This window comes from Strix aluco, chromosome 14 (genome assembly GCF_031877795.1).
Source record: "Strix aluco isolate bStrAlu1 chromosome 14, bStrAlu1.hap1, whole genome shotgun sequence".
NCBI lineage: Eukaryota > Metazoa > Chordata > Aves > Strigiformes > Strigidae > Strix > Strix aluco.
In genome coordinates this window covers 20,812,759-20,829,738 of record NC_133944.1, presented here as the reverse complement: position 1 = coordinate 20,829,738, position 16,980 = coordinate 20,812,759, and the positions used below count along the sequence as shown (strand labels likewise).

General features: G+C 60.6%; 2 protein-coding genes across 2 annotated transcripts in view; one reads left to right on the top strand and one right to left on the bottom strand.

Moving 5' to 3' along the window:
- The first annotated feature begins 2,475 nt into the window (after positions 1–2,475).
- Positions 2,476–7,179, top strand: SLC38A8 (solute carrier family 38 member 8). Its single transcript, XM_074839356.1, has 12 exons — positions 2,476–2,653; positions 3,190–3,388; positions 3,590–3,743; positions 3,884–3,988; positions 4,307–4,364; positions 4,633–4,747; positions 4,880–5,027; positions 5,113–5,318; positions 5,420–5,562; positions 6,076–6,238; positions 6,902–7,028; positions 7,083–7,179. The coding sequence occupies exons 1-12, from the start codon at positions 2,477–2,479 to the stop codon at positions 7,177–7,179; spliced, it is 1,692 nt and encodes a 563-aa protein (XP_074695457.1). The 5' UTR covers position 2,476.
- A 753-nt stretch (positions 7,180–7,932) lies between these two features.
- The window catches only part of NECAB2 (N-terminal EF-hand calcium binding protein 2), an 86,103-nt gene continuing 77,055 nt past the window's right edge, over positions 7,933–16,980 (bottom strand). Inside the window, exons 6-13 of the mRNA XM_074839515.1 lie at positions 13,619–13,755; positions 10,483–10,601; positions 10,240–10,319; positions 9,382–9,438; positions 9,141–9,253; positions 8,734–8,811; positions 8,270–8,361; positions 7,933–8,085 (exon numbers count right to left, since the gene is read on the bottom strand). Coding sequence (XP_074695616.1) covers positions 8,057–8,085; positions 8,270–8,361; positions 8,734–8,811; positions 9,141–9,253; positions 9,382–9,438; positions 10,240–10,319; positions 10,483–10,601; positions 13,619–13,755 — 705 coding nt within the window. The 3' untranslated portion in view covers positions 7,933–8,056. The remainder of the gene's footprint in view (positions 8,086–8,269; positions 8,362–8,733; positions 8,812–9,140; positions 9,254–9,381; positions 9,439–10,239; positions 10,320–10,482; positions 10,602–13,618; positions 13,756–16,980) is intronic.

Here is a 16,980-nt window from a genome sequence, read left to right as displayed (position 1 = left end):
GTTAACGTTGCCATCCTTGAAATAGCTTCTGTCTTTTGCAGTGAAGCTGCAGTGTTTTCCCTGACAGCTGCTTTGGTCACCACTCCAAATAAGAGTACCTTATCCCAGGAGGAGCAGGAAGCTGGTGCAGCCTGTGTCGGTGAATGGAAGCGGTGCCTGGGCAGGGAAGTGGCCAGTACTGGTACTGGCAAACGGCCCCGGGTGAGCTCTTGGGCAGCTCATCAGCTCCTGCACAGCCCTGGGCATGGCTGGAGAGGGAAGGTGCCAGGGACAGTCCTGCTGGGCGGCCTGGCTGCACCCACCCACCCTGTTTGGGACTTGCGATCGTGGATGGTGGTGGTGGGCTTGGGAAGGGCACTGCAGGAGAGAACCTTTCTCCATGTAGCCTGGGGCAAACCTTCCAGGAGGTGGCCGTGGGTAGGGTTTCACAGTGCATGAGTGTCCTGCAGAAAGGATTGGGAAAACCCATTTTCCCTAACCTGGAGAACGGCTGGCTTTCCCCAGCCTGCCTCTTCCCTTCCAAAAGACGAGGATGAACTGGAAGAGGCCACATCGTGCTGTGGTGCTGGGGAAGGGACTGAGCTTTCACTTTGGAGCCATTAGCAGAAGCTTGTCAGGGCTGAGGAGATGGTCCCGAGGTTGGGCTGCGTGTGCCATCCCAGTGGGGTGCCCATTGCTCCTCCCTCTCCGAACATGCACCCATGCAGACAGGGAGGGGATCTTGTCCATTTTATCTGTGGCATCAGGGTCCCTTGTAGGACCAGCCAGCAACAGCTCTACAGGCTGTACTGGTTGCGAAAGAGCTGTCCGTAAAGGTGTAAAATCCCAAGGCCCAGACCTCAGAAGGGACTGCAGGTAGCAAAGCGTAATTGTAGTCAGTGTTTTCATTTGTCCAAAATGAGGACTGTACATTTGCACCTTTATTATCTTTGAAGACAGTTAACGGTACAATGTGGAAAATACATCAGCAGCCCTTTTTCCATCAAAGAGAAGGGAGGAAGGCACCTGCCAAGGGGACGCAGCAGCGGGTAAAGCTGCCAGTGCACGGGGACCCTCTGGTTGCGGCTCACAGCCCAGGGGCTGGAGCACCCTGGTAAATGGGAAAAAGGGGGAAGAACAGGAGCAAGGGAGCCCAGAGCCCCTGGGCAGAGAAACCACTGGGCTGGTGTGGGAGATGAGCTGCGCCCCTTTGATTTGAGGCACTCCCCTCGGAAGGAGCCTGGAAAGCTTCGGTGCCTCTGCTCGGGTCCGTGCTAATGAGGAGGCTCGCTCCTCTCCTCGCAGCACTAATGAGAGATGACAGCTCCACCGCAGCCTTGAAACCAGAGTCAAGCTGTATCAAAGCGCCAGTCCGAATTAAGAGCCTTTCCCAGTCGCTGGTATTTTACAGCCCAGTGGCCAATTTCTAAATCGTAGGGGCCAATTATTTCTGAAGCCTTTGGTGTGCGGCTAATGAAGGCCTGGAAGGGCCCTTCTAAATGGTTATAAGCCCTGTAGGCGGCAGAGATGTAATGGAGGTGGCAGGCACAATTAGCCATCCATAATTCCTCCTAGCAGCTGATTAAAGTCTCTTTATCCGTCTTACCGAGATCAGAAGGGCACATATTTGGGAAATCAAAAATGCATTAGGGGCTGTTGGGGGCCTGTGCGCTGAGCCCTGGGGTCGCAGCATGAGCTGGGAGCGGCACAGACCTGCTGCGTGTCCCCCCCGTGTACGGGACGGGCCCCTGGTCCCCGTGGGGTGCAGCCTCGTCCCTGCGGGTCCCCCGCAGCGTCAGTCACCCCATCCTGTTATCCCGGGACCCCTTTTCCCTGTGAGGAGCAGGGGTGGGATGGGGTGGCTCCTCGCTACGGTCTCCCGAGTGTAGGAGCACCCCGGTGGGCTTTCAGCTGCTGCGGAGACACTGAGGGGTGCCGGCCTCATCCTGCCCCCAACGAGTGGGGCAGCATCCACCACCCAAACGCTCTGAAGGGCGCTCGCTGCAGCCACCCTCCCGCACCCTCCCTGCCCCGGGGTGCTCCAAAATGCCCCGTGGTGGGAATTTCATGGATGGGGTGACCACAGCCGGAACGGGGAGCCCCCAGTGTGCCCAGCCCGAGCCCCGTGCTGCTGGGGCTGCTGGTTTTCCCGTGGTTTACTCGCTCTTTGGCGCTGGGGGATGCCCACAGACAGCGGGACGCTGCTGCCCAGCCGGGCGATGCGCGAACCGTGGGTGCTCCCCGCGCTGTGCACGGGGCCTTCGGGGCGATGCCCGCTCCCCCCGAAGCCGAGCCGGGGTGGGACCGGGGGTGGGGTGTCCCACGGCCGGCTCCTGCCCCGTCCCCCGGTGCCCCCCCCTCCCCGCGGGGGCGGGGGGATCCGCGGAGCCCCCGCGCTCATCCGCGCCCGCCCCCGCGGGGCCCGGCGGAGGGGGGGGTGGGGGGGTGCGCTCCCCCTGCCCGCCCCGGCCCAGAGCCCTGGCGGGGAGGCGCCGGGATGGAGCGGGCGGCGGGCGAGGGCCGGCCCCTGCTGCCGGCGGCGGGCAGCGCCGGGCTCTCCTCCGCCGGCGCCGTCTTCATCCTGCTGAAGTCGGCGCTGGGCGCGGGGCTGCTGAGCTTCCCCTGGGCCTTCGGCAGGGCCGGCGGCGCCGCCCCCGCCCTCCTGGTGGAGCTGGTAAGGGGGGGCCGGGGGGGCCCGATCCGGGGTGCGGGACGGGGGCGAGGGGCTGCGGGCAGCGGCATCCCCAGAGCGAGCCGAGGCACTGCCGGCGCGGGGAAAGGGGCGAGGGGAGAAGGGGGGGTTCACCTGCGCCGGTGTCTGGGGGGCTGGCGGGGACCCTGCCCTTCACACGGGGCGCAGCGCCCGCGTCCCCAGCCAGGCTGAAAGGGACAACGGCCAGGGCAGGGGGGCGAAAGCCGCTGCCGCCTTAGAGATGCCCTTCGCATCTGAAGCCACACTTTCAGCTGGCTTTTAGCTCAACCTAAAACGGAATCGGTGGCTGGTCCCTTACATGCCCCAAACCCCAAAATCTAAACCTAAAGTATCACATAGGGCTGTTTCTCCATCCTTTTGCTGGCCCGTGTTACCCAGGGCCAGAAGGTGACCTGACTGGCAACCTGGTCCCTGGCCACGGCCCTGCTGGGTCCCCCTGGGTCTGGGGTGTGATGGAGGGTCGGCGTGGTGCTTCTTGCCGGGTCCCGTCCCCGCAGGGCTCGCTGGTTTTCCTGGTGAGCGGGCTGGCGGTGCTGGGCTACGCAGCAGCTCTCAGCGCCCAGCCCACCTACCAGGGGGTCGTCCGGGCGGTGTGTGGGGCGGCGGCAGGGAAGCTCTGTGAGGTCTGCTTCCTCCTCAACCTCTTCATGATCTCCGTGGCTCTCCTCAGGGTGGTGGGTGACCAGCTGGAGAAACGTGAGTTGTTTCCCCTCGCCACATTCGGGGCTTGCTTGGGGCTGGCAGCTCATGGGAGCAAGGGGAAGGTGGTTCCATATGGGCTGGGGGCAGCCCTGGGGTTTTCTTGGGACCCCTGAGGACGTGGGGCTCCCTGGTACATGGTGTGATGCTCCTGACCCCCTTGGGCCACCTTTTGGGGCACAACTGAACCCCCCACAGTGTGCGACTACCTGTACCCCAACGGGACGCTGAGCGGGGTCCCCCCGCCACCGCCCTGGTATGTGGACCAGCGCTTCACCCTCTCGGCTCTCTGCATCTTCGTCATCTTCCCGCTCTCCGTCCCCAGGGAGATCGGCTTCCAGAAGTACTCCAGGTACCACTTGGGCTAGTGGTCCAGCCCTCAGCACCCTGTACCCCAGACCACCTCCTCCTGGGTCGGTGCAGGTCCACAGGACCCCCCTCCCTCCTGGCTGTCAGGTGTCTGCATGCTGATGCTCTCCCATTCCCCGGCAGCATCCTGGGCACTCTGGCTGCCTGCTACCTCACCCTGGTCATCATCCTGAAGTACCACCTGCAGGCAGAGAGCCTGGGCTCACCCGAGTCCCCCCAGCCCTCCAGGTAGGGGGGGGTCATCCCTGCATCCCTCCCACCCTGTTCTCCGTGACATCAGCAGCGGCATGGGCCAGGGCTGGAGGCAGTGCCAGGGAATGGGCCTGGGTGGGGGGGGTTGAGCTCGGGACAGCGCTGGCAGAGAGGTGGGTGGGTTGCAGCCCCCAGCCCCACCTTTCACCTCAGCAATCTCCCCTTCTCCCAAAATCACCAGGCGGGAGGTTCCTACGGTGGCATCCCAGCTTCACAGCTTATGCCACTAAGGTCCCCTCTTCCTCTGGGGGTCTCATGCCCTTTGCTCTGCACTTCCTCCCCTCCATGCCACAGGGCCTCCTCCTGGGCCTCCATCTTCAGCGTCATCCCAACCATCTGCTTTGGCTTCCAGGTAGGTCACCCTGGCCCCACTGTCCCCGGCTGCCGGGGCGGTGCAGGCAGCCTCCCACGGCATCCCGGCCCATGGGGACACTATCCCTTGCCGGGGGGACTTGCAGGGAAGGGGGCCCGTGGCTGTCACCAGAGGTGGCTGTGGGGCAGGGCACAAGCCCTTGGGGATGGGGGAGAGTGGGACAGGGCACCCACGGGTGAGAGGGAAGGCACTGGGGGTGGGGGGTGTTCCTGCAGGGGACCCAGCACCGTCCCCCCGTGCCTTGCAGTGCCACGAGGCCTGCGTGGCCATCTACAGCAGCATGCGCAACCAGAGCTTCTCCCACTGGGTCGCTGTCTCTGTGCTCTCCATGCTCGTCTGCCTGCTCATCTACTCCCTCACTGGTAACCCCAGCACCGGAGCACTTCACCCCCTCCTTGCCCCCAGGGTCCCCTGTCCTCAGGGCTTATCTGTCCTCCTCGGGGCTCCTCTGTCCTCACCTGCCCAGCCGCCCACCCCCACGTCCCCGTCGGCAGGGATCTATGGCTACCTGACCTTCGGCGAGGCCGTGGCATCCGACGTCCTGATGTCCTACCCAGGGAACGACCCGGTTGTCATTGTCGCCCGCCTGCTCTTCGGTGTCTCCATCGTCACCATCTACCCCATCGTGGTGCTGCTGGGCAGGTGAGGGGGCGGTGGCGAGCCAGGTGTCCCCCCCGGCTGGTGTGGCTCCGCTGGGTGCTGTAAACCCCCTCCAACCCCTCTCTAGATCGGTGGTGTGGGACCTGTGGGCAACCCCCAAGCACGGGGCTGCGGCGGTGCCCGAGGCGCACGAGCGGCGGAGCCGGGTGGCGCTGACGGTCGCCTGGATGGCTGCCACGCTCGCCATCGCCCTGTTTGTCCCGGACATCGGCAAGGTCATCGAGCTCATCGGGGGCATCAGCGCCTTCTTCATCTTCATCTTCCCAGGCAAGAGTGAGCAGTGGGAGGAGGGGAGAGGTCACCAGTGCCAAACACATCGCTGAGAAGGCAGGGGAGGCTGTGGTGGTGGGTGGCCTGTCTTGGCCCTGTTTTAGGGGTGCAGGGGTGTGCTTGTGGAGGGCGCGGCAGTGGGGCCTGGAGGAGGGGTGCAGTGGCTGTGGGGCTGAGCCTCTGCGTTGGTGGCAGGGCTGTGCCTGGTGTGCATGACCGGGACCTGGACCCTTGGGCCACGCAAAAAGTGAGTGTCTGTGGGCTCGGGGGCAAGGGCAGGGGCAGGGATAGGGTGTGGGCAGGGTCCCTGGGGGTCACCCTGGCCAAGGTGGGAGCCCCACGAGGAGGGAGATTTGGGGCACCTGTAGGTACTGAAAGCAGGAGCACTTGCTGCGGGACACGGGGTCTGTGGTGGGGCTGAAGGGCGGGTATGGAGGGGTGTGCCTGGGTATCGGGGATATGCCCGGGCCATGGGGATGTGCCTGGGTACCGGTGCTGTGCCTGGGCATCAAGGGTGTCCCTGGGTGTCAGTGATGAGCCCAGGCACTGGGGAGGTGCTCAGGAACCGGGGATGTGCCCAGGTACCGGGGAGTGCTCAGGCAATGGGGTTGTGCCCGGGTACCAGACCCTTTGCAAGGCAGTGGCTTTAGGGGAAGGATTGCCACGGGGTTTGGAGGCACTGGGGCACCTGGTGGGGGCTGGGGTGGGGGTCAGGGTGGGGGTCAGAGGGACACGGTGCACCAAGTGTCTGTTGTGCCAGGGCAGTGTGTCCCCATCACCGCTCCTGGCCGGAGAGGTTGGGGCACAGCAGCAGCCCATGCTGGGGGGGCCTGGCATGGTGCTGGCGACTTTTGGGGTAAGCATGTGCCAAAACATGTCTGCAGTGCCCCTGGGGGAGCAGCAGAGTCTGAGTGAGGCTGGAGGTGATGTGGGGGCAGGTCCTGTCCCCCATGGTGGCCAGAGGGAGCACCCCAGGACCTTGGGGTCTCAGCCAAGAGGGTGCCCTGGGGGAGGCCTATGACTGTCTTGGCAGGGGGGAGGGTGTCCCTGGGGATGTCAAAGTGCTGGGGGGCCAAGGCAGGAGGCAAGCAGGGGCACCCAGGTGGGCAACAAGGACTTGGAGAGGTCCCTCGGAGAGACCCACCAGGGCATGAGCCCAGGAGTGCTGTCATGAGGGGACAACATGAGCCAGGGTGATGGGGACAGCGAGGGACAGTCCCAGCCTGCCTGGGGCAGTTCGGGAAGGTGCTGACGACCCCGCGTTGGAGCAGCAGTGGGGCTTGGGGGTGAGTGCCACGTCCCGAGGGCTCGGTGTCCGGCTGAGGTGGGGGGGGATGTGTGCCTGGGGAGAGGGGGACAGGGAGGTGCGGACTCACAGGTCACGGGGCTGGGGATGGAGCCAGGGAGAGGATGGGGCGGGTGCATGTGGCAGTAGGGTGGGGGCTGGCGGTGTGTGGGAGCAGCTGTGCCTGAGCACAGGGGGTCAAGGTGGGTCTGTGCCCCCTCGGCAGGGCCACCGGGAGCAGGCAGAACTGGGGATGGTCTTGTGGTGGTGGCTTTTGACCTGATTTTGTGTGTCGTTGCAGTGGGCACAGGGGCTGAGCCAGAGGGGCTGCTGGGGTCTTTGGCCCCGCCAGGAGTGATGCAGAGCAGCATGGCAGAGGAGCCTGAGACCCCGCAGAGGGCCCCACGCACGAGGGGGGCCGGGGGCTGGTGTGTTACTGGGGACGGCTCTGTCCCACCAGCCCCCTGCTCATGTCCCCACAGGGCTGCTCTCATCGCCTGGGGCGTCCTGTCCGTGCTTGGTGGCACCTTCGTCTGCGGGCAGAGCGCTGCCCTGGCCGTGCTGGGGCTGCTGCGCTGAGGGGCCACGGATGCCCCTATCATGGCCCCCACCATGAGCCCCCCCCCCCACCATGCCCCCCAGCCCCATCGGCCTGGACAGCCACCCCGGACACAGCTACACTGCTGGATCCAATCGCGGTTTTATTTGGCATCACCGTCCCTGTTGTACAGCGGCTAATAAAGATGGGACAGGGCCCTGTGCCACGCACCTTGAGGGACCCCCGGGCACGGCAGGGTGGGGGCAAGAAGGGCAGCAAGTGCTGCACACAGACAGACAGACACACAGACAGACCCCAGGAAGGGCGGGGGCAGCCACCCCCCCGCCTGCAAGGCACCCGCTGCCACCACACACACGGCAAAGGAAACCCCTCGGGACCACCCGCACCCCACAGGACCAAGGGGCAGCCTGGGAGCAGGGATACCCCGCTTTGTCACCACCCTGACCACCCCCAGGGGCACGGGTCCCTGTCCCTGCAGGCACACACACACTGTGCCAGGCACGGCCTCGCCCCCCCAGCCCCCTCCCTGGGTGACCCTGGGGACTAGCAGGGACCCCCAACTTACCCCCCCAGGGGACCTCCAGCCTCCCATTCTCAGCCCCACTCCTCATCAGCGGCTCCCTACCCCTGCCTTGCCCCCTCCCCATTGCCTGGCTGCCTGCACCCTGCCTCCCCCACTCCCCCCGCCCCCCCCCTCAAGACCACCCCACTCCAGGGAGAGGTGACCAGGTGATGGGGTAGCTGGGGGGGGAGGTCCTATGGGGTGCGGGGGACACACACGGGTGTTTCCTTCACTGCAGACAGATCACACCGACACCTCCCACCCCCCCAGCCACGCGGGGGTCACAGCCACCCCGCAGCGGGGACGGGTGCTGGTGGGCCCCCCAGCACCGGCGGTCACTCTCGGCTCAGGGCGCACCAGGCGGCTGCAGGGGAACGGCACCGGAGGGTCACCCCTGCCCGGCCCCGCATCACCCCGACACCCCCGTCCCACCCAGCCCCGTCTGCGCTGCCCCCCGCCCCGTGCCCACCCCTGCTCCCCGACAGTGGGAGTAGTGCTGGCCACCTGGGGGTCCCTGTCCCCCCACCGCGGGGCAGCCGCCCTCCTACCTGGCACAGCCACGCTGGAGATGGCCTCGGGCTGGCTCAGTGTGTCCACCTTGACGTGCTGGAAGCCCTTGCAGGTGGCACTCTGCAGGTGCCTGCGCCCGGGCAGGAAAGAGGGGGTGATGACCTCCCCCTGAATCGCTATCCCAGCCCTCCACAACCCTGTTGGCTCTAGCAGGGGTTGGGTGCCAGCAACCCTGCTCACCCTCCCCTGGGGCAAAGCACCCTGCCATGGTTCAGGACAGCGAGACCTCCCATCCCCCCTGTCCAGAGGCATCCCCCGGTGGGAGATGCACAGAGAACTCCCAATCTCCCTGTCCCCTTTACAGTGACAGCCCCAGGACAGACAGACAGATCCTCGTCCCTGCCATCAGACAGGGGGCAGAGCTCGGGGCTCAGCAGCTCCAACACCCCTCCACGCCCAAGCACCCCACCCAAAAATGAGCTTTTTGTGCACCCTCCTCTACCTCTTCCAGTCCTCCTCAGTCTCCCAGAACTCGTAGACGATGAAGGTGACCCCGTCGGGCAGCTTCACTGCGGTGACACTGGCGGGAGTGGGGAGAGGGGTGAGCCCCTAACCATGGGGCATCCCTCTCCCCTTGGCCTCTGCAGCCATGGGCATGCTGCAGGGTGGGCCACCAAGGGGTGACCCCAGCAGCCCAGGTGGGATGAGACCCCCCCTCCCCCCCTGCCCAGCACATGCAAAAGGATTTTGGTGGCCAAGCACCACTACACCCCAACTCCTGGCTGTTTTGCCTCAGCCCTTCACTTGGTAGGGTGTCCCATGTTGTGGGAGCAGCTGGACATCCCCTGCCCCCCCCCAGCCCCCCCAAAACCCCCAGCCCCCCGATGCACGGCTGCCGGCGGTACCCACTGGAAGCAGTCCTGCTCCCCGGCCACACTCTTCAGATACTGCTTCAGGGAGCTGCAAAACTCGGCCAGGTGCTTGTGCGACACCGTCATCTCATCCCGCACCAGGAGGAGGTACTGCCGGGCCCCCCCCGAAACACAGCGGCACATGAGACCCGAAAAACAGTGACCCCTCACCCCCCAAGTCCGATGCCATGCTGCAGGGACACCCCAGCACCCCGTGGGGGGTGGCCGGGCACTCTCACCGTGCAAGCCGTGCTCTCGCTGTCCGACAGCCGCTGGTGCAGGTCAAACCAGAGGGTCTGGAAGAAGGGGGAAAAGCCCTGGGGTGGGAGGGGGGCTGAGGCTGTGTGTCCCTCCTAGGCCAGGGGGTTTCTGTCCCCAGTGCTTGGGATGACAGGCTGTGCCCTCTTCTCTGCTGGGGCCAGTTCTGAGAGCCATTTGCACCTTCGTGCCCTCCCGTCAGGACCCTCTGCAAAAGCTCCTCATGCTCCCAGCACAGCCGACATCCCTGACACCATGTCCTTGCATCAGCCCCAAAACAACTGTCACCTTTTCACCATCCCTGAATTGTCCCTGGGGCAGCAGGAGTGGGGGTACCCATCCCTCCCCAGTGCCACCCAACCCTTCCCAGCCCCGGGCACACTAATTTCCTCTGACAACCATGATCTACATTTTTCTGCCCTCACCCTTAATGGCACCTCTCTGCCCCCATGTACAGCACCACCTTTCCCCATCCCCTCCTGCCCTGAAAGTGCAAACCAGGAGGATTTCAGAAACATCTCCTGCACTGCACCATTTTATCTTTCAGTCCCTAGATGGAGTAAGATTGCTTCTGCGAGAGACGTTGCCTTCTTCCTTATGTTTCTTTCTTGTTTAAATAAACTCACAGTTAATTGTTTCACATTCAATAGCTGCTGTCAGCTCATCAGACGTAATATCCCCCAACATCACCGGCACCCCAGCTTCCACCTGTGCACACCATGGCACGGGGATGGGCATGGTCACCTCTAGGTCACCTCGGTCCCAACCAGGGCAGGGAGGTGGTGGGGCTGCAGGGACACCCAAGGGACAGCCCCAAGCGTGGAAATATTGGCCCTTACCTTGTCCTCCAGCCTGCCGATCAGCTCAGCCAGCCTGTTGATCTGCCCCTCCAGCCCCTCCGCCTTGGTGTCGGGGGAACCTGTGCGGAGCCAGGAGGCAGTGATGGAGTGAGAGGTACCCCCTGAGACCCCGCTTCTCCCCAGGGAAGTCGAGTGTGGCCTCTGTGCTGCTGCCAGGACCGCAGCTCCCTTCCCTGAGCACCCCAAGCCACCCTAGGCTGCCAGGAAGTGGCCATCGCTTACCAGTCTGGAAGCTCTTCCCATGCTCCCTGGGGACCATCCAGCTGGTGGGAGAGTAGCTGGGGACGGGGTTGTCGTACCAGGTGTCCATCAGACTGTGACCAGCCTTGCTGGGGTAGTGCCTGCAACCAGAGAGCACACAGGCTGTCAGGGAGGGCACAGCCGAGCCCTGGCGAGCTGACACAGGAGCACCCTTTGTGGCACCTCTGCTGCCAACATGTGGCACCCTTTGTGGCACCTCTGCTGCCGAGCATGTGGCCCTGGCGAGCTGACACAGGAGCACCCTTTGTGGCACCTCTGCTGCCAACACCAAACCCCTTGGAGAGCAGCAGCATCCGCACCATGCCCAGGCAGAGCAGGCTTCCCTTCCATACCATCCTTCAGCATCACCCAGCACGGGGAGTGGGTCAGAATTAGACCAATACCAGTGGGCTACTCCCAGCAGCCATCACTTTTCTTTCCTGCTTACGAAACACTGCAGCAGCCCTCCCGGCAGTCCTCAGGGATTTTTTTCTGCCCTAGACAGACACTGGCAACACTGGGCATTGGGGTGCCAGTAGCTGTGCCCAGCTGGCTGGCTGCACCTTAGCGGATGGCTTTGGTGACTAACACATGGGAAAAGTTGCTGTCACACGGGCAGCACACAGGCTACCCATGCCCGAATTGCTGCTGGTGAGCAGGGAAAGCCTGCCTGCCTGGCAGCCTGGCTGCAGCCACGGTTCTCCTGGAGAATGGAGACACATCCACCATAGCATGTCCTCCACCTTGCTTCTTCCTCTGGGGCTATGAAGCCTATTTGGCCTGGCTCATCCTGCAACACTTCTTGGAGAAAAGGAGCACGTGTGTGTGTGAAATGCATGCACATACCCCTGAGATCACTGACCCAGCTCCTCGGTGGTCCCCCCAGGCCCTCGTTCATTTGAAAGCCAGGGAGGATGCTAAGACCTGCCAGCCCCACAAGGGTTTGCAACTGCCATCCGTGTGTAGAGAGATGGGAATGGGTTTTGGGAAGGATGACCCTCTCTTTCCTTCCTCCTCCACCTGCAGGAAGCCTGAGCCTCAGAGGGGGAGGCTGAGCTGCTCAAAGGGTTTCCAGCGTTTCTTCCCAGTGAGAGCAACTCCGTGCTGGCTGCCTGCTGATGGATGTGCCTGGGAGCCCCGGCTCCTTTTGGCATCTCTTGCCAGCCATGCAGCTCCTGGCTGGAGTCAACATGCTGAACACCGGGGAGCTGATGGACACAACACCAGCCAGCATTGTCCCTGACCTCCTGTCTGTCCCCAGGCACCCGGCTCCCTCTGAAGCGCAGCAGCCATGTGCCCTCTCTATCCTCCGCAACTACCCCAGGCAATTTTGGCTCACTACTTTGGTGCCGAGGGAACAATGTCTGGGTGCTGTTGTCCCCCAAAATCAGACAGCGTGGACTTGACCATGCACACGGCAACGTGACAAGTGGATCCAGTCCCGAAGAGCATCCCCGAGATAAGGAAGCAAGAACAGTGATAAAGGTGGCAGGAACATCCCCATTGCTACAGGCTGTGCAATAATCCCACTGCCTGTGCTGAATAATCCCCCATCAATAGGCAGGAAATTAGGCAAGAACAGACAGAGATTTCTTTTTAATCACAATTTAATGAGGTCTCTCAGGCTTGGACTGCTCTCAAACTTCGTTTTACAGCCCTTTATTTTGGTGCTTTTTAGGCCACCTCTTTGTCTTCATACGGATGCATGAGATCATTTTTTGTGTGGTTTTTTGGGGTTTTTTTTTGGTTATTATCACCACGAGAAAACAACTACAATACTCCTCATTATGAACTAGGCTCACATGTCGGCAAATAAAAGCCAGCAAAGTCTTTCATGGGCCTTAATTGCTCTGTCTGATGTTGGGCTTGTTTCCTCCTCATTGTTTCCCAGGAGCTCTTACTTTTTCCATGTATTTTGTACAAGGTTTGCCACAGGCCAGTGGTTTCCTTCCAAAATGGGGAGAAGAAAGCGATGTGAGGTGATAAAACCCAGAGCATTCCTCCTAGGAAAGCTAGTGAGATGTCACCAGAGCTGCCCAGGGTCTCTGTGCCCCAGGCACCAACAGCTCCTGTGAGACCAGCCCACTGCTGCCTGTCCTGGGATGCAACTCCTGCTGATGTTAAAATCTAAACCGTCAAGACCTGGCTGCAGCAAAGCATTCGGGCACAGTGGCCCCTGCGGTGCCCCAGGGGGGGGTTGGGATTTTCACTCTCTGTGGTCCACGTGCCCTGGACCCCTCTGACCACTCACAGCTTGAGGAAGCCAAGGCATCCCCCCAAGATGAGCATCTCGTGGCCTCCTGCTTTGCAGGTATGGCAGGAGAGGGACTTGCTTCATGAGCATCTGATGAACGGTTTCCATGGCAACCTGTCCTGGTTACAGCTGGTGACAGAGATACTCCGGGGAGGCAAGTGACACTGTGACACCAAGGGTACCCCTCATATATTAGCCCTGGGAGCACTTGAGAAATCTTGAAATTGTCATCTCCTCTGTCTTCTCCAAGCACAGTAGCACATGCCAGGCTGCTAGGATGGGGACAGCCCCATCCCATGGGACCCAAGGACAGCGGTACCTGTCCCCAGTGCACAAGCACCTTTCGCGTCTGTGGATGATCTCACCCATCGGGTGCCCCGCAGGAGGGACAGCATCCCTGCACAGGAAACCACCCGCCGAAGGCTGTCCCCAGCACACCCCAGACACAGCCACCCTGCGGCTGGTGCCCATGTTTTGTCCTGGATGGGACCGGTGGCTTTGCTTGGAGAAGCAGCCTCGGTGCACCCAGCTCTGCCCAGCCCGGCCCCAGGGTGCTGCCCCCTTGTTTGCATCCCCCACCCCCCCCTGCACTGCCCTGGGTGAAGGGGTCAAGAAGCACCCTTAGGGCTGCAGGAGAGTAAGGGACGGGGCAGGACAGAGTGGCAGAGGAAAGCCCCAAGAGCCCTCAGGAAGCTGGGAAGGGGGGCAAAGCAAAGGCAGCTGCTTGCTCAGCTCCCTTTTGCTCCCGCACACAGCCTGCTGCATTTTCCCTCACCCCACAACAAGCATCCTCTGCCTCTCCCTCCACCCCCCTGCACCAAAATCGACCGGGAAGTGGAGAGGAGGGCAGGAGCTGCTGCAGACCTGGCAGGGTTGGTTTGCTCGTCGATGGCATCCACAGCACTCTCCACGGAGCTCAGCAGCGACTGGGTCTGGTTCGCCGTCTCCTTCAGCAGGAAGCGAGTCACGAACTGGTCCACGTTGCTGCCGCTCTCATACACCTGTGAAGGCAGACAGCGAGCACCGTCAGATGGGTGGCCCTGCATATAGCCCCTCCAGCACCCACCACCCCTGGGACAGATTGAGAGAGGCTGTGACAGGAGGGAGTGTGGGCAGTGAGGCAGTGAGCATTGTTTTATTTATAGATAAATAAAGCAACATAAAGAGGTGATTACCCAAAGCCCATAGTTGCTCTCTTTACTGTGATCTTAAATTACTTTACTATTGCCTTGCAGTGCAAGAGCCAGCGGGTGCAGGTATGAAAAGTGGCCCCTCCTGTGCTTTGGATATCCCTACTCTGAGAGCTTCAGCATGTTATTTAGTGCCTCAGTCCACAACAGCACAGCCAACCCAGCGCTAAAGTAAAAGGGGTTTGGGATGATTAACATGGCTCTCACAGGGGAGCTGCAAGCTGAAGATGCCTTCAGTCTAGCAGCAGAAAGCTCTGGCAGTCCCCACCCAGATTCCCTCCAGACCCACGCTGTGACACAAGAGCCTCAACATATTTTGGCGTTAAGAGTTTTCTTTCTGAAGAGGGAAAAAGGAAAGCTCTGGCCATTTGGGGCCAGAGGCAGGATGGAGACAGCCTGTGGAGCAGGAATGCCTTCAGCAGGAGGCAGGCTGCTCCCAGGGAGCTTTGGTGGAGGAGGATGAGCTGTTTGAGTGGCAGAAGCTCCTGGGATAACCCAAACCCTCCCAAGACAGAAAACACTTAATAAAATGTTTTAACAGCACAACTGATCTGCTTAAAACACCCAGGGCCCCTTCCCCAGCATAGGTTTGCTGTGCCCTGTCCATGGCACGGTCCTGCTCCTCCACCTCCTGCCAGCCACTGGCAGAGGCGGGACCCTGCACAGCTGGACTGACACCAGTACGACTGGACCAACACTGGCACTACCAGTCCACAACTGGCCCAACCAGTCCAACACTGGCCTAACACCACTCCAACCAGTCCAACACCAGCCCAGCTGGTCTGACCCCAGCCCAACCAGAATAAGACCAGCCAGGCCACTGGCCACACCAGGTCTGGCTGATGCTGACCACTCAGCATCAGAGCTAAAAAAACTTGCAGTGAAAAAAAAAAAGCTCTTCTAAACCCAAAGTCACTAGTATCACCTTTTTCCCAGACTCTTTCCAATCCATCAGTGACTGCTGGGACAGCACATGGCCCAGGCAAACCCCTGCCAGGCAGCCTGTTCCTGAGTGCCAGCACCTCCTGGCACTGGGCTCCGCCGGGACTCATGACTTTTTGGTGCCGTGAGATGGGGATGGATGCTCCTGGCTTCCTGCATGCTGCCAGCAATAACCAAACTCGTGGGGGACTGGAGTGGTCCCAGCACCACCAGTTATCTGAACACGCAGCAGCACAACATGAATACCCCAAGCTCCCCAAAGCAAATTATTCTAGTTTTATGGTGAAGCGATTAACGAGGGTTATTTCCATGGCAACAGGAGCAGCTTCACAAGAACCTGAAGGGCCTTTATCTCCTGTTTTAAATCATAAAAGAAGAATGAGCTGAAGAAAAACACTTCTGGGAAAACTGTCACAGAGCTGATTTCTCACCCCTGATTTGGAAGGGGAGCATGAGTTTCTTGACAGCTTCTTGAGCATCCAACTAGCGCAGCAGTTAATGACTTTTCTTTAACACAACAAACTTGCTCCCTTCCCTGTCACAGCCGTGGTGTTTCTGGGGGATGCGTATGACGTGGTGATCGTCACTGCACGGTGATGCTGAAGCAAACTGCAGTGCAGAGTGCCATATTCATGATCTCCTGCAGCTGCTTGCTGTAGCACCATCGGGCAGCAGGGAGAGAGATGTAAGAAGGGCAGGGATTGACAGGAAGTGTTGCTCTTTCACCAGCACACCAGGACACACGGTGACAGGACCAGCTTAGGGTTTCCATGGGCTGCAGCGGATCTGCATGAGGACCAAGCACTGGGATGCTCCTCAGGTTTCGGGGATGCACTTGGCAGCACACACAGGACCCTGCCACCTTTTGAGCCTTTCACCAAGTAGGACCATGTTTCCCAGCACAAACCAGCACACTCCACCAGCACCACCATTATCCGACACCCAGGTCAGAGGGAGGAAAGCTGGCATCAGTTCAGGACACAGGGAGACACGTCAGAAAACCAGGCAGGAGAGCGGGGGGATGTCCCTGGCCAGGTATCATCAAAGACTCAGAATCACAACCGTTAACACTGAGTGAGCACCTCTGAGTTATCACCTTCCTTCATAGCCTGGCGACGTTTGAAAACAAGGTCAGATGACTTAGAAAAACCATCTCACCTCTCACTTAACAGTGAGATTCAGCGCAGCCAGTGCAGCACCGCTCGCCCACGTGAATGAGCACGGGACGATGAGCGCAGTTGGAGCAGTGTCACCATCGGGGCTGCCTCGAGACTGCCTCTGCCTCGCCGGGGGGAACTGAAGATCGATGTCCCCCTTGACCTCCCCTTCGGGATTTTGCCTTATTTTACCAGGGAGCAGAGCAGTGGGTGCCATGACACGAGACTATACAGCTGGCTGCACTTCCTTGCCTGCTACGGAGGGGTTTGCTGCTGGGCTTTTTGAACTGGCACACAGGTGCCACCATGCCAAGCTCAGACATCTCCTGACAAGTTCCTGCCCAGTTTTCCCTTGCTCTATGTAGGCAAGGAGAGCAATGAACAGGCAGCCTGGGACCACGGATGTGCCAGCTGGTGGAGCACAGCACCAGGCCCCCTCTGTGGGAGGCATAGGCACCACCACGAGACAAATAAACAGCAATAGAGCCAAGGGGGTGATGTGAAAACATTTGTTGAGCATTTGGATTGGGAAAAAAATATTTGAATGCGGTCACAAGGTTACAAATATTCCTGGATAGCTGGAAGATCTCTGTTCTCCCTAGAAAAACACTCACAACTCGCTCAGAACATGCAATATACACTGTATATAGGTGTGTATTCTTTCCAAGCATACATATACACACAGACATACATGTCACATCTGAACAAGTCTGTATAGAGGGTGTCTAGATTCACTATCAAGGTACCTCACCCTTCAGCTTCCTCTGCCAGCACGCTTTGGAAAGAGCACCACACCAGGCCAAATCCTCCCCTTTGCCCAGGCAATTATTTTATCATTTAATACATCTTCCACTACCCACACTCTGGCTAAGGAGAGTGTATTAAATCGATAAATCTCCTTGGCAAACACATATCATTACATTTGGGATCTGGAGCA